The 24,699-nt window shown below is 42.0% G+C and overlaps 1 protein-coding gene across 1 annotated transcript; it reads left to right on the forward strand.

Annotated features, from left to right (window-relative positions):
- The first annotated feature begins 3,441 nt into the window (after window positions 1-3,441).
- Window positions 3,442-24,361, forward strand: LOC119806716 (zinc finger protein 878-like). Its single transcript, XM_038318627.1, has 4 exons — window positions 3,442-3,574; window positions 12,245-12,371; window positions 12,753-12,813; window positions 14,153-24,361. Exons 1-4 carry the CDS (start codon window positions 3,572-3,574, stop codon window positions 15,810-15,812), a joined length of 1,851 nt encoding a protein of 616 aa, XP_038174555.1. The 5' UTR covers window positions 3,442-3,571; the 3' UTR covers window positions 15,813-24,361.
- Window positions 24,362-24,699: the final 338 nt, after the last annotated feature.

Genomic DNA, 24,699 nt, shown 5'->3' on the forward strand with positions numbered 1-24,699 from the left:
TCAATCACTGCACCAAATCTCCAGTCCAACAGATTTTCACAGTAACTGAAAAATGTCGGCCAAGTACTTGTAAAATAATGCTTAGCTTGCAGGGTAACACTGTTTTCATATAAAATGTGTGGAGACTGATCTAAATTTGGTTATCTCAAAGATATTACAAGCAAAGACAAAAAGGCTCTGGATGTGGCCCTCACTTACAGAGTGCCCACTGCCTCTAGCTCCTATCCCTAACTCCAAATTGCCCTTTGAGACCCGGGGTCCCCTAAGATGATCTTGTTAGCAACCAAAGAGCTGCCATTTTGGTCTGCTGACTTTCCAAATGAATCTTTTCCCTGCCTCACTGCTTGTCCTGGCGTAACCTACATTTGAGGAGAGCATCTACACCCGCTTGACTAACGCTATCGGGATTTCTATTTAAAGGAGGTAAAACAGGCAGACTGAGAAATAACACACTACTTGGGGCCTTCAGAAAACAAGCTATTACTTTGATCTTTTTACATCTGACAGCGTCTCAGAACAATTAGGTTAAAAAAGCAAATCCCTGCCTGGAAACTCACTAATACTAATTTGTAATTACCTCTTTTCTGCTTGTAAAGATCCTTGCACCTACTCTTTCCTCCAGAACAATTTTCAAGGGAACTTGTGTTGATTCCCTAGTCTAAGTCACTCACATACAGCCCAGGTTAGCCTGGAACATGTTAAAGACTCCAGGGCTGGCCTCAAGCTCAGGGCAACACTCCTACCGTAGGTGCTGTTATTTCGGGAATGAGTTGCTATGCCCAGCTTTTAATATTGGGGGTCGGGGTGCTGGGAGAAGAGGAACTGGAACCGAGGGACTTGTGAGTGCTAAATAGCATTTACCACTCAACTTCATCCCCAGACCGTATTTTACTTTAAAGCAGAGATGGCACTTTTGCCTGTGCAGGTCATTTTCTTAAATCACCACACACATTACCATAACGGGGTACATGGAGGGTGTTCTAAGGAAAGCATTGGACTTTTGTGGTTTTTCGAGTTTCTCTGTGTAACAGCTCTGGCTGTCCTGGAATTTGCTCTGTAGACCAGGCTGGCCTTGAACTCACAGAGATCCACCTGTCTCTGTCCCCTGAGTGCTGGGATTAAATGTGTGTGCCACCACTGCCCGGCTGGACTTTTTCCAGCTAGCTCTCTGTAAATTAAGTCTAAACACTTTTTTTTAAAAATTTGCTAGGGAGCCGGGCGATGGTGGCGCACGCCTTTAATCCCAGCACTCGGGAGGCAGAGGCAGGCGGATCTCTGTGAGTTCGAGACCAGCCTGGTCTACAAGAGCTAGTTCCAGGACAGGCTCTAAAGCCACAGAGAAACCCTGTCTCGAAAAACCAAAAAAAAAAAAAAAATTGCTAGGGAGAGCCAAGGCCTGGAGCTTGCTGAGAAGACCCTCTACTATTGCACTACACCCCTGAGTCTGAAACAGACTCGTCCTTGAGGTCAAGACATAACCTACCAGCTCCAAACGCACCCAGCTCAGTAGGCGTTCTGGTCAGTCTCACACTGACCGCTTTCCCTCAAACGATTACCCTCTTCCGGCCTAAGCGCGGAGGCCCGGAACACAATGCTTTTTTTAAAATGGAACTCTTTGCAATTTTCAGGATGTAACAGGTTTGAAGTTTTGTTTGACTGCTCTATAATGTTTGGGTCACCAGGCTAACTGTAAAACAGTGTCTGTAAAAATACTCATTATCCATGGGTAGGCCCACTATGAAAATACATTAAAATAAAAGAATATCTAGTAAAAAATTTATCATCCTTCAAATGCCAATCATTCTAGGAAAAGTAGGGATTTTGTGACTTCTTTTTGCCCAAGTGTATCAGTAGTTACATTAGAAATGAGTAGAAAGGAAAATAAAAATAAATAAAGGTGGTGATTATTCCTTTGTTGATGACAAACAGTAGACAAGGAAAAGGTGAACACAAGGAGACAGTAGGGCCATGAGAGTGACGAGGAGGTAACTTTGTAGAGGGATGAGTAAAGAAATATAATCGGATAACCTCGCGCAGTCCCAGCCTTTAGAAGACTGAGACCAGAAACTGTGACAGTCAGGCCAGCCTGTGTTCTTTGGGCAAGTCTCTGGAAAGGAAAATAATACGGATAGAATGGAGACCAGGAGTAGAGGGGAAAGAGGAAAAAGAGAAGACCGAGCAGGACACACTGGCCTGCTAATTTGACAGTAGATATTAAATAAGACTCTTATAAATGCTAAGGAGAGAGATCTGGATGGGTTCTGACGTATAAATGTAGGGAGCTGGAGAACTGTCTCTATGGTGGCTTAGACTGCAGTACTGTTTTTGCAAAGAACCCAAATTCTGTACCGGTACCCACAGTCAGCGGCTTGTAACTCCATCTCCGGGGATACAGTGCCCTCTTCTGGCCTCTATGGGCACTTGCATACCTGTGGAAGGTACACAGACAAGCTATATATATTTCTTAAAAACTTAAAGATGCCATTTAGTCAGCTTGCTGATTGCAGCCTCAAGTCTCTCAGCTTTCCTTTCTCTGCTCCCGTCTTTCTCAAAGGTCACTTAAAATACATCTGTCTGCCCCTTGCTCCCAGCCTGAACGCCCCAGCTGTCACACGCAGAATCTCGTGCCTGCTCATTGCTTGTCCCTAGCCTGCTACAAAGCCTTTACCACCAGAGCAGCCTTTCAAATTTAATCTTCTCATCAAAGTTTCCTTTCTAACTTCGACTCGTTCTTTGTGAGCTTAGTTCCTTGCAGTCAGGTCCTGGGAACAGGAATGATTGCCCTGGAAGTCACCAGTGGTATTTTCCAGGTTTATGTGTTTAGTGCCGAGCAACTTCGCTGGGACCTGTCCAACCCTTGTAATTCCTGAAGAATCCTTGATATGTTTCTAATGACTCTGTGTCGCTTCATTCCCAAAATGTTTTGTTCTAGAAATGACTATGTGAGGTGGGTGGGTGCAAGAGAGACTTTCAAAGGGATAAACATAACGCGTAAACTTCCAGGCACTGGTGACAAACATCGACCGCAAAAAAAGAGGGAACGCTAGAAGCTGAACCAAATAGGAATAACTCACATGGGATTTATTTTTTGTTATGGCGTTTTTCACACATGCAAATAGAATTTAGCTGACATCTTTGCCTTGTTAAATAGGCTTCTACCTATTTCTAATTCCATGTGAAATATAGCGTTTCACCCCTTTCACGGGTAAAGCTAGGAGAGTTTGGGAATCTCACAGCCGGTTGGTACCCCAGGAAAGCTTATGCTGGGATTTGAGATTTGGCGCCACAGTACACGCTAGAGGATGTTTTTTCTGTCATTTAAGCATTAGGAGATGGGCATGTGACTCACTGGCCAATAAGAAAAGTTGCTTGACTGCATAAACCATCCAATGAGGCTTTCAGATATTGGGAGAGGGCGGGTACAGCAACGGGGATGCCACTTCCCGTCCAGCCATTTTAGGCGTTTGTGTGTTCTCTGGAGAGACCCGCAGGTTGTGCCCCTAGTGTTTGCGTCTCATCCCCTGATTACAGGAGCCGCTGGACAACACGAGGACCCCCCCAGTGACCGAAAATGGTGCGTGTGACCCGGCGTCCCGGGAGTGGGGAGGAGGTTGTTGCAAGCGGAGGCGATAGTGGGGACGCGGCCTCCCCGGGCAGCTGAGTCTGCGTCTGCGACTCATCTGGCTCCGCTGGGCCGCGCTGCCCGGGTCCCGCTGGGTGGAGCTGGGTCAGCAGGCAGAGTCGCTCACCTGTCCCTCGCTGAGCGCTCGGTGCTGCGGCCTCTGTAGGCATTTGAGCACCCACAGCCTCGCGACTCCGCAGCCTGGGCGGTGGCAGCAGTGTCGCGGTGACACTCGGGACTCTGGGGTTCGTGCGTGTGAGTGTATGTGTGTGTTGAGGGGGCAGGGTGTGGTGACCTTGGGTCCTGAGGGACAAGTTGATGTGTTTCCAGTGCCAAAATTTATCGGATAAAAAATAATTTCACAAATTATGTCTGTTTCGTTGTTAACAATTAGCCGAGTATGCCCGATTTTGCTCGGTAACCAGCCATTGGCAATCACGGGTTCTTATATAACAGTCTAATTACTGACATTAACTGGCAGATAACACGAACATTTCACATAACAATACACAAATGTGTAGGTCACAGAATGGCTAAGTTCTGGAGTGGTGGAGTTGAGAGTCTGTTCTGAAGTAGGAGGCTTTGAGCAGAGTCAAATGCAAAGAACAGTCTATAGGGGACCAAAAGTGATGTCCTAGCAGCTCGGGCACAGATGTCAAATGTATATGCAGTGGGCATGAGTAAGTCAATTTAAGTTGGCTGAGTGACCTGGACAGGGGAAACCGCACTGGAATTGGAGTCCAGGAACTGGCTCCTGACGGTTGCCTGCCGTACTTTGTCTTGGGATGTAACTTCTGTGGTTCCTGGTGAGGGGGTTTCATGCGGGTATGGCTGATAAGCGGATTTGTGTGCTGTGTCTAATATGAGTTGGTATATTTTCAAGTGTCATCGTTGATGTTGTCAGTTTGTCCCTCCTGGCACCAGATCCTGGTTGTTTACTTGTGTAAATAAGCTGTGCTGCCTTCCTTTTGAGGGAGGGGTTCTTATAACTTCAAATTGGAGTCACTTTGATCGGGGTTGTTGCTTAATAAAATGGAGTCATCCTTGGCTTGACTCTGTAGGAAAGCGGATAGTCCCTACGGTATAGAGTATCACTGAGCAGTCTGCCGTGTCTTTCTCGCTGTCTCTCCTGCTGCTCCTATAAGTGCCATAGATTCAAGGGAAGCTTCCTCAAAATTCCATGACCTGTACCCGTAAGTCAGGGAATCATAGTACTAGCAATAAACCCTGAATTTGTACCTTCTTCTGGCATTCCCAAACTCATTGGAAAGGGAGATCCACATACATGGATGACTGGAACTGGGCTCTGTCGTAATTGCTAGTGCTCTCAGGTGTTTCTAGACATTGCTTTCTGGTTTTAAATTGTATTTATGTATCACTACAATAATAATGCATAGTGTGTGTGTGTGTGTGTGTGTGTGTGTTTTCCTGCATGTCACAACTTGCATTTTGGAGGTCAGAGAACAACTTAATGAGATACTTTCTCTCCTTTACGTGGGTTCCCAGGATTGAGCTCATGTCACCAGGCTCCTGCCTTTACCTTCCGAGCCACATTTCTTGTGTCTACACATTATTTTACAAGGCAGAGTCCTGGGAGAGGTAGGCCTTACAGTATGTGAATTCAGTATTGCACTGGGAGACAGCCCCACGCGTTAGGCCTGCAGAGTTCCCCATGGTCTCCATAAACAGGGCTTTTCTAACTCTAAAGGAGACAGAAGTGAGCAAGTGTATCAGATGTTCACAGAAGGCTCGAGAGCCTGGTGTGGTGGTAGAAGGTGGCACAGTCAGTTCTAATTAGAGCTCTCAGTTTTCTTTATACGTGCTGGCTGCTTTGTCCTGACCATGTACCGGCTTCTGGCACCCACTAGAACATACATTCATCAGTCACTTAGGCCAGCGGGGAAGACTGGGGCCCAAGAATGCCCATGAGCCTGGATTCCAGCCCACCCACCCCACTCATCTTGGCTGCTGAAAGAACGTAATGTTAGGATCCAGCTATTGCTTAGGAAGCACTGTCTCCAGCAGCCTTCCCCTCTCACAGATACTGACATCCACCTTACTAAGACGTTGCCCAGTCACTCGCTAACAAACTTGCCAGAATTTCTCACCCGGAGAAGTGAGCTTACGTCAAAGTGGGTATTAGTGGCCATACATCCTGCTCCCCACCCCCGTTCACTGGCCCTCAGACTCCCCAGCCTCTCCTGCCTGGTAGTCGGAGAGTCTGTAGCCTGGTCCTGCTTGGAAACCAGTTCCATCCCCGGAAAGCTGTGAGATCACATCTCCCAGGCAGGTCCACACTCATCTCTTTAGAGCTCAGGCCATGCTCTTGCCTCTCCGTCTGCTCCAGAGAACCTCATGGGAACCTTTTGGCCCCCTTACAGAATAAGACCTGAGATAATGATCGGCTAACGGACAGAGCAGACCGATAACCACCCTGGCCAGGACTGTCTCTGTGTACAACTTGCCTTCCGTCTTAAACCTTTCTCTTTTTTAGTTATTACATTTTTTTTTTAAATAGAAGTGCAAGCCAGATGCCAGATCTGGAATCATCAAACCCGTTGATTTGTTCTCCCCGACAGAGCCAGATCGATTTATAGAACTGTGTTCTTTGGCTCTCGTTACTGTGTCTCTAATTGGCATGTTGGGACTGTTGGCCAGCCTTTGTCTGTCATGATAACCAGAGTCAGGATGTTGAGTCTGAAATTCTTTAGTCATGCTATGAACTAGGAAATATTTGGACTAAGTGAACTGTCTTAGTTTCTTTTGTTATAAGTTATTTATTTTGTTTTATGTGCATTGGTGCTTTGCCAGCATGTTTGTCTGTGTGAGGATGTCGAATCCCCTGGAACAGGAATTATAGGGAGGTGTGAGCTGCCGTGTGGGTGCTGGGAATCGAACCTGGGTCCTGTGGTAGAGCATCCTGTGTTCTTAACTGCTGAGCCATCACTCTAGCCTCTGTCTTAATTTATGTGAACACTTATTGTGAGCCAATTTGTTTTCATACATGCAATATAAAAGTGTAAGCATTTGTAGACAGGATGTATACTCATATAGCCATTCACAGATTTAAATATAAAATGTTATAGCATTCATTTAGATTTGTCAGTCATAAGCTAAACTGTTCATTTTTTGTTTTATTTTTATCTATCTATTTGTGTGTGTGTGTGTGTGTGTGTGTGTGTGTGTGTGTGTGGTGTGTGTGAATGTGAATGTCTACTAAGCATGTCTAGATACTCAAGATGGCCGGAAGGAAGCATCAGATTCTCTGGAGCTGAAGTTACAGGTGGCTGTGAGCTGCCAAACTTGGGTATTGGGAACCAGACTAGAGTCCTCTGGAAGAACATGAAGGACTCTTAACAGCTCAGCTAATTCTTAAGCTCCGCATATCTTTTCCTATCATTATATGGTGCTTCCAAAACCTGTGCTTTTATAGATCTGACTTTAAATGTTAGCAACATAGAAAATTTAAGCACTTTCTTTGAAAGTGCATCACATGTATTCAGTGTATTTGGATTATATCTATCCCATGATTTCCCCTCCCAGTCTCCTTCTGGACCTACCGCACTATACCTGTCACCCAGCTTCATGTCCTCTTTAATCCACTGCATTTAATTAGTGTTTCCAGTATGCTTGGGGGTGTGAGGCCATCCACTGGATGCACCAACAACCTAGCAGCAACAACATCTCTTAAGAAAACTGATTCTCTCTCCTCCATCAGCTGTTAACTGCCAGTAGCACCTCTGTTAGCCCCTCCCCGTTTATTCTGAAATTTTGACTAGTTTAATCTTGTGCTGTTCTTATGCAAGCAAACAACCACAGCTGCTCTGAGTTCATGGGAGCAACAGCCTTGTCATGTCTGGAAAGAATGATTCCCAGTAGTCCTCCCTGACCTTTGTCTCCTACAGTGTTTCCTTCCCCCTCTCCCATAATCAGGTTTGTGGGAGCAAGATGTGATGTAGATGTCTCATTTAGAGCTAAGCTTTCCACAGTCACTTATCTCTGAATTTTGAGTAATTTGGGTCTCTGTACTAACATTGAGAAGCAGGCTTCTATGATGAGCATTGAAAGCTGCGCTAATTATTGCTATAACTGTAAGTATTTGGAAAGCAGTTTGACATTGTGTCCATTTAGCAGGGTATTAGCATTACATTCTCCCCTAAGGCCTGTGACCTAGCCAGCTGTGAGTTTTGGGTCCAGTGTATAGTACCAGCCATGGGTTCTATCTCGTGGAGCAGGCCGTGAATCCAATCAGAAAATGGTTGGTTGGTACCATGACATTGGTGCCATCCTTGCACCAGTGGGCATGTCTTGCCAAACAAGTCATTATATCGGAGAGTTCACAGCTGGGTAAGACCTTTCCCCAGCAACCTACACAGCACCCTTGGCATATGAGTACCAAGTTGGTTTCTCTATTTCTTGTGGCTTAAGTATGAGGTGTCTTCAGCAATAGGGTCTTACCCTCAAGTTCTGTTGGGTAGCCAAGAGCGATGGTGATAACCTGTATTGTAAAGCTTAGATCTTGAAAGCATGGACTCTCCCCCTGCTCTCCAAGGAGACAGTAACACATTGGTTTTCAAATGACATTTTTATTTTTATACTCCTACACTGGCAGTGGCAAGAAACTTGAAAAAAAAAAAAAACCTTCTGGTTTTGTTTGTCTCATGGAGGAGAGAGAACACACATGCAAGTGGTCATATGCTAACGGTACAATTATATGGCAGAGTTTTTCTGAAAGGTCTGGAGAGATGGCTCAGCAGTTAAGAGTACTGGCTGCTCTTCCAGGGGTTCTGAGTTTAATTCCCAACAACTACATGGAGGCACAGAGCCATCTATAATGGGATCTGATGCCCTCTTCTGGAATAAAGGTGTACGTGCAGAGAGAACACTCATACATAAAATAAATAAATCTTAAAAAATTAAATTTATCTGAAAAGTGAAAGCTGTGCTAATTTTACTTTTTAGTAAAACATAATCCTTTTTTAAACTTACATAGAGTAAGCTTAGCTATCTGCTGGAGGCTACTGGCTTCTTGTGGCTATATTTTCTGAAAAGGCAATTAAACGTCAATCTATTAGCTATATTTTGGAACAAACCAATATAAAGGCAAATTGGAGACATTTTAAAACTTAGATAATAGCACAGATTATTAGAGAGATGTTCAGGGGATGAGACTGGACATGGGCTTCTCAAGGGCGAGTCTCAGGTAAGTGCCCCCCCCCCCTCATGTCGTCCAGTCAGGAAACAGAATATGATGGGGAAATGCGGATTCTCAGGTCACTATCTTTACTTTACATGGTCCAGAATCCTCTACCCAGGGAGTGATCCTACCCACCATCAAGGTGAATGTACCTACACCGATTAATGTGATCAACATAATCTCAGAAACATCCTCAAAGGCTAACCTCAGTCTAGATACTCCTCATGGGAGCCTGGGTCTCTCGGGCGATTCTACAGTCTGTCTGGTTGATAATGAGTATTAACCCAGCCCTTGTCAACTCTACACCCAGACTTATCATCACTTTTAAGCCATAACCTTCCACTCTTTATCTCCATGGACTGCTGATCATGTTATAATGTGATATGCGTTTATCACAACACCAAAACTGCCCAGAGTCATTAAGCATATTTAAATAATTTGCTTTGAGATTCCAAAGTATCTTAACTGTGAGCTCCGATAAAATGGAAAACAAGTTACATACATCCAATATATACATTTATTTGTTTACTTATTTGTTTTTCTTTTATGTGCAGCCATGTTTTACCTGTATGTATGTCTGTGTGAAGGTATCATATCCCTCTCGAATTTGAAGTTACAGTTGTGAGCTGCCATATGGGTGCTGAGAATTGAACTGGGTCCCCTGAAAGAGCAGTCAGTGCTCTTAACTGCTGAGCAGTCTCTGCAGCTCTACATAATTCTAAATTATAATGATGCAGAGCAAACAGTCCTCTTGTAAAATGGAAGAATTGGGTCAAGTTATGATTGGACCAAAGTAAGATGCAAATCCATCAAGACAAACACCAAATCCTACATCCCTGTGCCTGACAGCTAAATCTGATAAAATCGTCTACATTCCAAAGGTTAGGTAGCTCCCACCACTCCAGAGCTGCCACCTGCAGCACGTGTAGTCTGTGTCTTGGACTGGTTTCTCTCTGTGCCTATAGCTGTCCTTGGCAGGCAGCTGGTGTCGAGGTCCTGGCATTTCCAGTACCCTGTGGTCTCCAGTGTCACTTTGACTTCACCTTCAGAGCTCCACACAGTGACGTCTAAGGCCCACTTTGCAGGAACTTTGATTTTCCTATGTGGTCCCAGACCTCAACTGTTCTATATGACCTCCCTATCTTACGTCCTTTATTCCTTCAAACTCATACCATGTGGATGCCAGTGCCCAGTTTTACTGCCACCTAAGGCTGGAGCCTCTGCTTTTGCCCTTATGCCATCTTTCCTATTGTTCTACTGTGCCTCAGTAGGTTTTCCTCTAGTGACACTGATATTTTTATCAACTACAGGTGCTCTCAGCATTGTTGATTTTCAAACATCCACAAACATTGCCCATTAAACCCTGCTTTTGGTATCCAAGGACTTTTCTAACCCAAATACTGAATTGACTGAGTTACGTGGCAGGGAGGTCAGGATGTCAGGAGCTTGAATCAACTGCCCAGATGACCCACAAACAGGAAGAAGAATTGGATGGATGGATGGATGGATGGATGGATGGATGGATGGATGGATGAATATTGGAGCTTAACTCCTTTCTTCATTTTATGTGGTTCAGGTTCCCCCTGCCTAGGGAATGCTACTACCATCACTTAAGATGTTTGTTCCCACATCAGGCAATGTAATCTAGATAATTATAGGTGTGCCGGGGACTTGTGTCCTATATGATTATAAATTTTATAAAGTGACAATTAACATTAACCATCACACTTCTTGAAAGTTTGTTATAGAAAGAACAGAATTTTGTACATGTCTCTAATGGGTGACATGGTGGCTAGTTGGAGCTGTTTCTAGAACATGTGACATCCTTCTTGTTTCATTGTCTACTGACATGAAAAAAAATGATAAAGTTAATGTATTAGTTCAGCGAACTGCCCATAATCAGTCCTGTCTTACGTTTTGTGTCCAATTGCTGTGACAAAATTCCTAAGAAGAAATGTTTTGTTTTTCAAGATTTATTTTGTTACTTATTTGTGTGTGTGTGTGTGTGTCCCACCAAGAGAAGCCAGAATAGGGCATTAGGTCCTCTGGAGTTACAGGTGGTTTGTGAGACCTGTGATGTGATTAGGTAAAATACTATAGTCAAAAGCAACTTGGGCAGGGGGGTATTATTTCACAGTTCCACAGTCCTGTCACTGGGGGAAGGTAGGGCAGGAACTTAAGTAAACAGGAACCTAGAAAACAGGAATTGATGCAGAGGCCATGGAGGATGCTGCTAACTATATTGGTCCCCATGGCTTATTCTGCTGGCTATTTTTACAGCATCCAGGATTAACTGCCCAGGGGTGGTACCATCCACAGTGAGCTGGACCCTTCCACATCAATTATCAGTCAATTAAATATATTGCAGGTTGGTCCACAAACCAATCTGATGGGATTTTTATTATTATTATTATTATTATTATTATTATTATTATTATTATTATTATTATTATTATTTTATTGAGACAGGGTCTCACTATATAGCTCGACTGTCCTGGAACTCACTATTTAGACCAGTCTGGCTTCAAACTCACAGAGATATGCTTGGCCCTGCCTCTCAAGTGCTGGGATTAGACATGTGTACCACTATGCCCAACCCTAGGGGCAAATTTTCAATTGAGGTTACGTCTTCCAAGATGACTCTAACTAGTGTCAAGTTGACGTAAACTAGCCAGCATTTTGGTCCTCACAAGAACAGCAAGTGCTCCTGGTCCCCGAGCCGTCTCTCCAGCTTCCTTAAGAAGAAATCTTAGGGGAGGATAGACTACTTTGGCTTATAGTTCCCGGATCCAGAGCATCATGGCTAAGAAGGCATTGCATGAAGAGCTTGAGGTACCTCATCACTCTGGGTCTCTCATCAGGAACTAGCGATAAATGCTGGTTCTCTAATCCCTGTGTTCTCTGAATATATTGGGTTCTAAGCTGTGTCTGATGAGCTTAAAAACATTACAAGAATTCTGAGGGAAAGTAGATATGATAAAAGTAGTGTGTAATTGATATCGACTATTGGGAAAGCTACTTTATTCTTTACAGTTGGGAAGTGGGAGGAGTCCCACTGAATAGTTGCAGATACTTCCGCATTACCAAGAACATACAGTCTCGGGGCAGCTGGTGTTGACTGGGCTTGGGGCACTAGGTAATCAGAATTCATTGTAGCTGTTGAACCAATGGCCAAAGAGAGCTTAGCACAACCCATCTGAACAAGGATGGGCCTGTCCTGTTGTAGCTTTATCAGATAGCCCCAGTCTACCGTCAGAATCACTGAGTGGGAGATTCTTAGTGTGTGGGAGATGTAATTGTGATGACCAATATAATTTAGATGCACATAGAACGTTGAATCTGACCAATTTCTTAGGAAGTAAGATTAGCTCTACAGTATTATGAGACTCACACTTCCTTGTGGAAATGTACATGGGCTCTTTTAGGAGTCAGTGACCTTTGAGGATGTGGCTGTGAACTTCTCCCTGGAGGAGTGGGCTATGCTGAATCCATCCCAGAAGAACCTCTACAAAGATGTGATGCAGGAAACCTTGAGGAACCTGGCTTCTCTAGGTAAGTATGTCATCATTCCTTTAATTAGTCAGTCAAAGAAAAAGTGCTTCTGCATGAGTTTAAGTGTGGTAAAGAAACTTTTGAGTGAATATATGAGATAGATTACTTTCTTAAAAAAAAGATTTATTTTATGTATGTTGGTGTTTTACCATGGGTGTCGGGTTCACTGGAACTGGAATTACAGACAGTTGTGAGTTGCCATGTGGGTACTGGGAATTGAACCCAGGTCCTCTGGAGGAGCAGTCAGTGCTCTTAACCACTGAGCCACATCTCCAGCCCCCATGAAACAGATCACTTTTTACTGTAAATTTTGCTAGAATCTCTTAACATACTTACTATGATGTCATAATTTACAATGATTTCGCTTGGTTTGTGTTTTAGGAAGCAGTTTGGGGCACCATTTCATTGAAAACATATACCGAAATTCCTGGAGCAAACTAAGGTAATATGGACCTCAGGAGACAGCCATGTTCCTCAAGAGTTGTGTGCTTGCACATTTTGTAAACTAGTAAAAGACATGTGGATATCTAGTTTCAAACTCAATTGTTCTCTGGAACTTTTCTTCAGAACTGGAGACACATTAAACATGAACGTTCTGAAAACATTATAAGGATTCCACTACTGGAAATAACTGGGACATCATGATTGCCCGAAGTGGTTTTTATCATACTTCATATGTATCAACTTTGCACCATGCAATATTATTAACATTTAAATATTGATTTATCCACAAAGCTTTTGTATACGATATATAAGATACAAAAAGCAGGTATCTTTTTAGGCTTGGACTAAATATAAAAATCTCCTTGTGGACTTTCAAGTAGTTCATGTGACATGATTGTGGTCATTTGTATGGTGCATCAAGATTGTACAGTATTGCCGGGCGGTGGTGGCGCACGCCTTTAATCCCAACACTCGGGAGGCAGAGGCAGGCGGATCTCTGTGAGTTCGAGACCAGCCTGGTCTACAAGAGCTAGTTCCAGGACAGGCTCCAAAGCCACAGAGAAACCCTGTCTCGAAAAACCAAAAAAAAAAAAAAAAAAAAAAAAAAGATTGTACAGTATTGAGAACTGAATATGTTAATAATTTATGAATACACTTTTATTTATTTTTCATTAGTTTAGATCTATGAGGAGTACAGTATCATTTGGATTCTGTGTCCAGTGGCCTTTGCAGCAAGTTTTCTTCACAATTTGGCTTGAAGTATGGCACTGCTTCATGGACCTGAGTTACCTTCCCCAAATGACTGTTGTAGTTTTTCTTCCAGGAGTCACTGTGCTACTGTTTGCTTTACACACGTGTGCACATCTCTTATCTAAGTAATTTGCCCTTTAGAAATCCTATTTAGAGCAGGCCTCTTCAGGTGCCAATATGGTATCAAGAATTGAAATATGTATTTTAGTGTGACATAAGGCATGTTTATTAAGCCGGGCGGTGGTGGCGCACGCCTTTAATCCCAGCACTCGGGAGGCAGAGGTAGGTGGATCTTTGTGAGTTCGAGGCCAGCCTGGTCAACAAGAGCTAGTTCCAGGATAGGCTCCAAAGCCACAGAGAAACCCTGTCTCGAAAAAAACAAAATAAAAGACATGTTTGCTATACATGTAAATGGTATAATACAACCGCCTGTGACTACCACTGTTTTTGTTGCCGTTGCCTTCAGAATTACTGAAAGCATTCAAGCAAATGCGTAAAAAAAAAAAAAACTCTGACAGCCTAGAGCCAGCATGTCTACTGATAGCTAGTTAATAAAATATCAGTGACGCACGTTTGCTCTCTTACAGTGGCCAAGTGGTGGAGGGACTCTATGACTATAAAGATGATCATCAGTGTGCAGAAATGTTTGACTTCACCACCCAGAGCATTCTCCACCAGAACCCCTTTCCAGGAGTGCATATATGTGAAAACAGCGGGTGTGCGAGAGTAGTCATTGGCCATTTATCTCTAAGTGTGCTCCTTAAGCCGGACACAGAGCGTGAATCCTATGAAGAGCAGGACTATGGAAAGGATTTGTACAACACGATGGAGTTTGGAGCCACCACCAGTTCCCTCCCACCCTTCGAGAACCATGAAACTACTTACACCCTCGAGAGACTGTTTAAAAGTGAGAACTGTGATGAAGACTATAGATACGGTCAAAATGTTCAAAAGACTTTAGCTGAAGAAAAGCCCTTCCAGTGTAAGCAATGTGGGAAAGGTTTCAGTTCTTCAAGGTACTTTCGGAGGCATGAGCGACGCCATCGTGCGAAGAAATCCTATATATGTAAGCAGTGTGGGAAAGCTTTTGCTTTTCCCACCTACCTACAAACACATGAAAGAATTCACACTGGGGAGAAGCCCTACGTGTGCCTGCAGTGTGGGAAAACTTTTGCCCACTCTCGTTCCCTTAAAACACATAAAAGAACTCACTCTGTTAGGGACCTCTTTGTGTGCAATTACTGTGGGAAAACCTTACGTCATTATAGTTCTCTGCAGATTCATACAAGAATTCACACTGGAGAGAAACCTTATGTATGTAAACCATGTGGCAAAGCCTTCATTACTTATCGTTCTTTTCGAATACATGAACGAATCCACACTGGAGAAACGCCTTATGAATGTAAGCAGTGTGGAAACACCTTCATGCGTTGGATTCAGTTACGAAAACATGAAATAATTCACAGTGGGGTGAAGCCCTATGCTTGCAAGCTGTGTGGGAAAAGCTTTACGTGTTCTGGTTCCCTAAGAACACATGAAAGAATTCACACTGGGGAGAGGCCTTATGTATGTGACCAGTGTGGCTATAGCTTTACTCGGCTGAATTCACTTTTAAGACACAAAATAACCCACACTGGTGAGAAGCCCTATGTGTGTAATCATTGTGGGAAAACTTTTCCTCGTTCTGCTTCTCTTCAGAGACATGTGAAAATTCACACGGAGGAGAAACCCTTTGTATGCAAGCAGTGTGGGGTTGCCTTCGCTACTTCCGCTGACCTTCTAGAACATGAGCAAACTCACGTGGATGAAAAGCCTTACGTGTGTGAGCAGTGTGGGAATGCCTTCGTGCTCTGGAGTCAGTTTCAAAAGCATAAAGCACTTCACAGCGTCCCAGTTTCTTATATTTGTAAGCAGTGTGGGAAAAGCTTTACTTCCTCCAGGTCACTGAAAACACATGAAAGGATTCACACTGGTGAGAAGCCCTACGAGTGTAAGCAGTGCGGGAAAACCTTTCTTTGGTCTTACTCCCTTCAGAGACATGAAAAGACTCATAGCGACGGGAAACCCCACGTGTGCAAACAGTGTGGGCAAGCTTTCACGTACTATAGTCATCTTCAGGTGCATGAAAAAATACACATTGATGATGACCCTTATAATTGTAAGTACTGTGGGAAACCCTTCTTCACTTTGAACCATTTACATAGGCATGAATTACTCCACACTACCATGGATTCCAATATTTTTTAATAATAAATGAGCAAAAAAGAAAAGTTGGCTTGGTAGCTTTCCAAGAAATAAACAAAGTCACACTGGGAGTAAAAGCTGGATTTGTGCTAGCAGTGTGGAAAAACCTTTGGCTTTGTTTCATTGAAACAAACATGAAGTGCCACAATGGAGAGAAACTTTTAAAAAACTCGGTATGCAAACACTTAAAGTTCCCTGAAGTCCATGAAAGGAAAACAGGCTTGTGACTGCAAGTGATGTGGTGAAGCCTTCTGCAGTCCCTGATCATGGAGGAGACATGAGAGAGCTCTAGAGAAACTTTTTACTTGTATATGTGGTGTTGTAAAAAAGCCCTTCACTTCCCCGTTCCCCTTGACTACATGGAAGGAGTCACGACGGAGAGAAACCCTTCATATATGTAGGAAATCTTTGATAATCTTCAGTTATCATCACATTCTCTCACAGACATGAAAGACCCTACGGTAGAGAAACCTTCAAAATAGGATTTGCGAACTCCTCATTATCATCCCAATAGCACTCACAAGAATGTACATGGGGAGAATTCCTATCAAAGGAAAACCAGTATGAACACCACTTGGTTCAACTAAGAGATAAGGAAAGAACCTGATACGAAGTGTTGATTTGCTTGAAAGAGATGTTCAAGGTTTCATTTGGCACACATGGAAACAAAACACACCAGATGAAAACCTTTGCTGTTGAAAACATTAAAAGTCTAGAACAGTAGTGAATATAGGAAAAGTCCTTTGAAATCTTTTCATATTTAATCTGATAAATGTCAGTATTATGAAGGACTGGACATAATAGTTTTTTGGGGTTTTTTTTTTTGTTTGTTTGTTTTGTTTTTTTTTTTCTTGTAGCATGCTCCAGGAAATGCATACACTGAAAAGAATGTTGTCAGTACAGTATTTTGTATTTATTGGAAAATTTCAGGGGCTGATAGGGATGGCTTAGCCTTTAAGAGCATTTGCTGCTTTTCCAAAGGACCTACATTTGGTTTTCAGCACCCGATCACAGGACTCATAGCTGCATGTGACTCCAGTTCCTGGAGATCCAATTCTTCTCACATACATGTGACATAGGTTCACATGTACACATAAAAATACAATTTAAATTTTCCTCAAGCCCCTCTTCCCGCCCAAGAAAAGCTTTTGCTGTGTATCCCAAGTTTACCTGGAACTGGTAATCTTCCAGCTCCTAACTCTTGACCGCTTAATGAAAGGTGTCTGCTTCCACATTTGCAATCATTAACTCCTGTTTCACAGTTCATCTCTTGACGCATTTCTAAATCTTACTCTCTAAAGCAAGCCTTAGGCAGAGCATTGTGTAATGTGTAATGGCACATGAACTGGAGACCAGAAAGACCTACATATGAAAAAAAATAGAAAGTGCATTTTATTAAATTATTTTGTGAGGTTTCTTAAAGCAATCATGTATTAGTTGAATGTGTGATGTCTTTTTGTATCAAATAAGGTAGGTGCTTCCTTCATTGTACATTATATTGGATTTATTGATGAATTGATATATGAAATATGCCAGTCCATAAATATCTTTAAAAAGCATTTTAGTATCTATGTATGTGTGTAACAAGAAAAAGAGAGTAGGTATGTGTTTGTAGAGGCCAGAAGATGATGTTATATCCTTTGGAGCCATCTGACAGATATTACAGATATCTGACATGATTGATGTGTGTGATAGGAACTAAATCCTAATCTTCATGATAGAGCAGTAAGTACTCTTAACTGCTGAGCCTTCCTTCAAGCGCCTGCGTAAATCATGTTTAATGGGTGGTTAAAATATGACTTTGTGAATACCGGAATAGTCCTATTGGTTTTATTTGCCTGATTTTGTCTATACTCTCATTTTTCATGAAAAAAAAAAACACTTGGGAGCATTGCTTATGTGTTGATGTTATGGTTTATGTGTCGGTGGTGTTCACAAAGGAATATTTTGGGTGTCTTACTCTATTGCTATGTTGTTCCCCCCAAGACAGGTCTCATTGATCCTGGAACTAGACAGACAGCCAAGAAAACCCAGCATTTCTTGTCTCTTCACTCCCCATAGTTCTGGGTGTACAGACACATGCAGTCATTCCCAGCTTTTTGTTGATAGGGAATGAAATTTGAGTCCTCACAGCGAGTGGTCTTACCCAGTCAGCCACCTCCTCAGGCATAAACTACTTCAAATTGATTTCATCTCTTGTCTTTGTTTCTCTCTGATGTGTTCTCACCATCTTTAAGTACATGTGCTTTCAACTTTGAAGTATTTTCAAAATCCTTTTAGAATAACAAATGTAAGGGTGTGTTTAGTTTTGTTTTTCCTAGTCAGAAGGTAGGTGTAAGTATATTGTAATCATAGGTCAGGTCACTTTTCCAAGTTGGCTTATTTTTTACTTTTGAGAATTTCGTACATGTATACAATAAAAGATGATCATATGTATCCGCTATTTCTCCTTCCAACTCTCCCTATATTCTCCCTAATACCCTTCTCGTAGCTTTATGTCTTTTTAATTAACCCACTAGGTCTCATTAGTATTGCTCATACGTGCATGGGTTTGGGGCCATCCACTGGAGGATGGGTGACCTACCACTAGTTACCTCCTTACAAATGATTCTTCTCACCCCAGCAGCTATTCACTGCCGGTAACTTCTCAGTAAGGGGCAGGGCCTGGAGATAACCTACCCCATCTATCCTGGGATTTTGGACTGCTTAATTTTCTAGGTTGTGTGCATGCAGTCACGTGGTGCTGAGTCCATGATCCTGGTAACCATGTCAGAAGCCCCGGCCCTTCGCAGAAGTCCCCCCAGCCCTTGCATTGTTGCTTCTTCGCTGGCCTTCCCTGAGCCTGGGTGAGAATTAATACAGCTGTCTCACTTAGAGGCAAATATTCAGTCTGTTCCTAGTCCTTTGTCCAGTTAGGCATCTCTCCATTGACAGCTCTCCACGATAAAAAGAAGCTGTTCTGACCAAAATTGAGAGTAGCCAAAGTGTGTTGGTGCCAAGAGCTGAGTGGATGGTGGAAACTTGGGGGCTTTTTGGAGTTGATGATGCTATGTAGCCTTGGCTAGTCTGGAACTTTCTATGTAAGCCAAGCTGTTGTCAGTTTGCACTTACTTTTGTTTTATGTCATGAACTATGTGTGTGTGTGTGTGTGTGTGTGTGTGTGTGTAATTATGAAATTTCACTGTGTGAACTTTGCTTTCCTGTATATTTTATTTTTGTTGTAATTTCTCTAGTCATTCACTAAAGGATATACTGGTATTACTGCCTTCTTGCCCCAAACTGTTCTCAATAAATTCCCCTAACTCTCTCCGTACATGACACGTGAGTGGCTCATCTGTAAAAGGATTCTCCCTAGAACTTCTGACAGGACTGATGTTTTATTTAGGGGGGTCTTACAAGGATTAATTCTGCACTTCCGTAACCCCCATCTTGGGTGCGGTGAGGGGCAAATGTCATTCTGCTCTTGTAATCACAGCAGCAGTTACCCAGGAGACCGCAGTATGGGAGTTCTGGGTGATGGGATTTGCGAGATGTGCTTGTCAGTTCATCAGTGAGTAGAAGGCACTTCCACGATTCAGAATGTATGACAGTTTTTCAGCTTGCAGATGTCCTTATAGAATGCCCTCTGTCAGTCATTAAGGAGCATTTCTCATTGGTGGAGACTTGTGACATGGCCTTTAGTGGCAGAAGATGTGGCCTTGCTGAGTGAGGTGAACTAGTGTTTGGGTCTTTTTTGCATTTCTTAGTTTCTATATAAACACTAAAGTTTACTATGACGGATGCAGATATTCACATATGTAGGTGTTCCTAGAGTTTCCTCCCAGAGGGTCACATTATGAGAAGCCCATGGTAAAGTGAGAAACATAAGAAAAGCACTTTACTTTCACCCTGGTCGTCGTCAAACCTCAGACTAGTCTACACCAGCATTTGTGGGCCAACTTACATTTTCCTAAAGTTGGGGAAAGTTTCGTTTTCTTTATATTTAATTTTTTTAAATGTTTTAAAATCAGTGCATATGTTGGCATAATTATAGATTTTATCCTGACAGCATGGCCCAAATTTCCATGTACTTGAACTATAATCACTGTCTTGTTCCCTTCCTTCTCCCTAGTGGGCCTGTTCTCTCTTAACAGACTCACGTATGATTCCATCTCTCTCATTTGATAAATCTAGATTCTGTTCTGTATACAGGGAGCACCATTTGGGGGCTGAGCATCATTTATGTGGTGATTTCCAGTTCCATCCATTTTCCTGCCAAGTTTCCTGTTGAGTTCTCAGTGACCTATTATAGTCCACATTTTTATGTATGCCACATTGGAAATTTTTTAGTTTATCTATTGATGGGCACTTAGGCTGATTCTGTAATTGAGTACCAGGAGTAGTATATGAACCTGTATGCAAGTATGCATAGTATAATCTGACTTTGATTCCTTTTGCTGTGTACTAAACAGTAGTAAGCAGGATCATAAGACTTTGAGTTTTTGATGAAACACTTATGTTTTTCAGAGTGAATAATGCTAACGTACATTTCTAGGAACAGCCATGCAGTCTCACCAGCTTGTTTTAGTTTGGTTCTTTGATAACTAATCATACTATATGAACTTAATTGTATTGAGAATATTCATGATTTATTGTTTGAGAACTGATTTCTTGATTTATTGTTTGAGAATATTTTGTGATTTATTGTTTGAGAACTGATTTCATGATGCATTGTTTGAGAACTGATTTTGTGATTTATTGTTTGAGAACTTATTTCATGATTTATTGTTTGAGAATATTTCATGATTTATTGTTTGAGAACTGATCAATTCCCTGTGTATTGGAGTGTATGTGTGTGTGTGTGTATTTTCTGTACACTAATCTCTTAAAAGATAAATGAGTGTTCCCCCCATTCTGTAGCTTTCTCTGACAGTTGATTCTTTTCTTTGTGTAAAAAGCTCTTTAACTTCATGCAATGATTAAATTGTTTTTTGTTTGTTTGTTTGTCCTTAACATTCTTCTTGCTATGGAGGCCTGACTGGCCTGGGATTTGCTGCATATACCAGGTTAGCATCTGATTTACAGCAGTTGTCCTGCCTCTGGTTCTTGGGTGTCTACATTGTAATCCTGAGGCTCTCATGGCTATTCCCTATTTGTCATTCTTCCTGTAAATTCTTAGATTCAGAATACCATTGTCTGTGCTCCCAGCTTCATATATTCTTTAGATTTTCCTCTCTGAGTTACACATTTTTTTAGGCCTTATGTTAAGGTCTTTTGTTCAGTTTGAGTTGGCCTTTGTACAGAATGCTAGAGGCACTTAGGGATATTCTTGTACATACAGTGTTGTTTTCCTTGTTGAAGAGGCCATTTATTATACTATACATGGTTTGGATGCCTTTGCTGAAATCAGAAGATTGCAGCTACGTGGTTGTTTGGGCACCGTACATTGTTCTGGGTGTCTGCTTTTATGTTATACTGTTTCACTATGGTTTTATAGCATAATTTGAGTATTACGATAACTAGCTAGCATTGCTTTTTGCTCAGTGTTACTTTTGACTATTTGGGGTGTTTTGGTTTTCTTCCAATTATAGGATTGTGTTTTCTATTTCTGTAAATAATGACATTGGAGTTTGGTGGGGGGTTGTGTGGAGTCTGCAGAACACATTACACTTTCTCATATTATAATGGTGCTGATTTGTGAGTATAGAGATGTTTTCCATTTTTCAGAGAAGTCAATTCTTAAGTGTTTTTAAGTTGTCATTGTGTGCTCCTTTCGCTGGCTTGACTAAGTTTATTTATTCATAGGTAAATTTGACTTTTTGTCTTATAACTTATTTCCTAGGCTTTTGGAACATTTTTTCTTGATTATTTTATTACTATTTTCATTGTCATATAAACGGCTACTGATTTTTCTATACTGACTTTATTGTACTACTTTGCTGAAGTAGTGACCAGATGTAGAGTCTTTTGGTGTGGCTGCTTGGGTCTTTTAAGAATATGATCACAGAGGCTAGAGAGATGACTCAGCAGTTAGGAGCACCAGCTTCTCTTTTAGAGGCCTGAAGCCTGTTTCCCCAGCATCCACACGGCATCTCACATCTGTGACTCCAGTTCCATGGGATCCAGCTCCCTTTTCTGGTCTCTGGGCACCAGACATGCACATGGTACTCAGACATACATGCAGGCAAAACAGTTTTTTTAAAAAATATTGTCTACAAATAGAGATTTGACTTCTTATTTCACTTCCATTTTCTTTCCTTATGTTCACGACTGAACTGAGGAGATCATGTGTGGTCGGCAGGTGCTGGGCCACTGAACTGCAGCCCTGTACTCGATCCCTTTCCTTTCTTTCCCCTTATTTTTCCGACTGAGAACTCAAGAGATGTATATCACAGTATAGAGAAGGTGGACACCTTTGTGTAATTCCTGATAGAATGACTTTAGTTTCCCTGCTTGGTGTAATCTTGGCTCCAGTTTTGTCAGGTATAACTTGTTACAGTGAGCTGTGCTTCTTTGCCTAGTTTTTTCGTTTTTTCAGGACTGTATCATCAAGGGACATTGAACTTTGGACAGAGTTCACTTCTCCATGGAGTGCAGCAATGGGGGATTTCAGTCCTTGAACGTCTATGTTCTCTGTTACATTTACTGATTGCTATTTGTGGAAACTCACTTATATGCAAAGAATGAAATCAACCTGATCGTAGTTTGTGGTATTTCTAATATGTTGAATTTGTTTGAAAGTATAATTTTGAGGGTTTTGTTTGGTTTTGATCTGTTTTCATCAAGGGTTTTTTGGGTTTTTTCTTTGTTGTTGAGTCCTTCGTGATTTTGCTATCAGGGTAATACTACCTTCCAAGAATAAGTTAGTGTTTAGTCCCTTTATATTTAGTGAAATAGTTTAAGAAGCTTGGTTGAATTCAGTAGTGAATTCATTAAGTCCTATACTTTTCCTTTTGGGGGCAAAATTCATTACTAGCTTAGTTATGTTACTCTTTTACATTGTTCACATTCTCTTCATTTATTTTTTCTTCATCTGTTCATTTTATTTTGTTATTGACTGAGAAATGTTATGCAAGCATTTTGATCAAGCCCACCTATTCCCATTCCTTTCCTTCTAATTCTTCTATCCCCGTCACCACTTTTCCCTCTCCATTTTCCATTTGTTCTCTTCCATGTTTAACCTGTAGAGTTTCCTTAATGCTGCCAGTGTGTGCACGGGTGCAGGCCCATCCGCTGTCGCATGAATAGCCTCTCCCTGAAGAAAACTGATGCTTCCTCTCCCAGCAGTCATCACTTGTCAATGGATACTCAGGGGTGGGGCTTTCTAAACACCTCCCCCTTCCGTGTCTGGATTTTTGTCTGGCTAGAGCTTATATGCAATCACAGCTGTCGTCAGTTAGTATGTGCAATTGTCCTGTTAGGTAGAGAGCACACCATGTGACTAAAATTATCCACTGGCTCTGGCTCTTCCAGTCTTTCTGCTCCCTCTTTCAGTAATGGTCCCAGGTCCCCTGAGAGAAGGGATTTGATACAGATACATGTTGCATTTAATGGTGAGCTCTCCATAATCTCTTTTTCTCTGTATGATGACCAGCTGTGAGTCTGTTAATTGCCATCTACTGAAAAACAAAGGACAAAAACCAAACAAACAATATACCCAGTCTCATGATAAAGGTTGAGAAAGAGAAATTTTATCTATGGATGTTAAAATACCCAGAGGAGTTGGATTTAGCATCATGTCCTTTTAACAGAATAATAGTAGAAAGTTCTCCATATTAGTGGTGCCAGGCATGAGTTCCATCTTGTGGAGTGTGTGGAGTTGGCCTTAAATCCAGTCAAAAAGTGGTTAGTTATTCCAATAACATTCATGCCATAGCCATGGTCATATCTTGTCAGACTGGTTATCATTGTAGACCAGAGGGGTCTCAGCTGGGTAGGCTTCTTGCAGAGTCTTCTCCTTTGGTAGTAGGCACAGTCCCTTCCAGCACCATGAAAGCAAGCAATAGGATGAAGCCTCTAGGTCAGAATAAACTTGATTTCTTGATGTTCCATAACTCAGTAAGTGGTGTCTTCAGTAATAGGGTCTTATCATCAAGTTCTGTGTGGTAACCACGGACAATAGCAATAGCCTATAATATTGGTGGGGTGTCTATGGGACTCCTCCTCTTGACTTAATTTTGATATTTCATAACTGTCTTGAAATTATCCTTGATTTTCCAGTTTGTGATAGCAGCTTTCAAAGTATCCTCAAATCATCCTCTGCATTTTATTTCCTGTGTATTATAATGTCTCCCTTTCAACCCTAACTTTATTCATATGAATAAATGAATAAAACATGATAATAAGCAGCAAAGTACTTAATTAAAATTTTGTAAATATTATGACTGCCTGAAAATTGTGTAGGGAGCAACTATAGGGTTGAATTTTTTTTTTTTTTTTTTTTTTTTTTGGTGTGGTCACCCTTCCTCGGTGTACTTTTTGGTGATGCAACTGACTTGAGTCACCCATATGCCTGTAAGTAACCCCTCATTCATACTCCTGTAAGTAAATCTCAATAAAGTCATTGTTCTCCACGTTGGTCTTTGGTGGGATCATTGCTTTGGTGTAATGCTGGATTCTTTCCAGTATTAAGTAGCCGTTTGTTAATCTCCGCCCTGGAACTGCCACATTGTGTTCTCGGATAATGAAATCTTCTAGGGAGGAAAAACAGGAGTCCAAGCAGGACTCTCTTGCCATTCTGTCTTTTCAAACTGTCTCATGGCATCTGAGAACGACCAGGTCAGAAGTGTTAGACCTGTATGATGGCTCAAAGCGTAAAGAGGCACTGGCCATGAGGCCCAAAGACCTGAATTTGATCTCTGGAGGCCACATTGTGGAAGAAAAAAAAAAACCACCTTCTGCAAGTTGTTCT

Source organism: Arvicola amphibius, chromosome 2, assembly GCF_903992535.2.
Source record: "Arvicola amphibius chromosome 2, mArvAmp1.2, whole genome shotgun sequence".
In the NCBI taxonomy this organism is placed as follows: Eukaryota; Metazoa; Chordata; class Mammalia; order Rodentia; family Cricetidae; genus Arvicola; species Arvicola amphibius.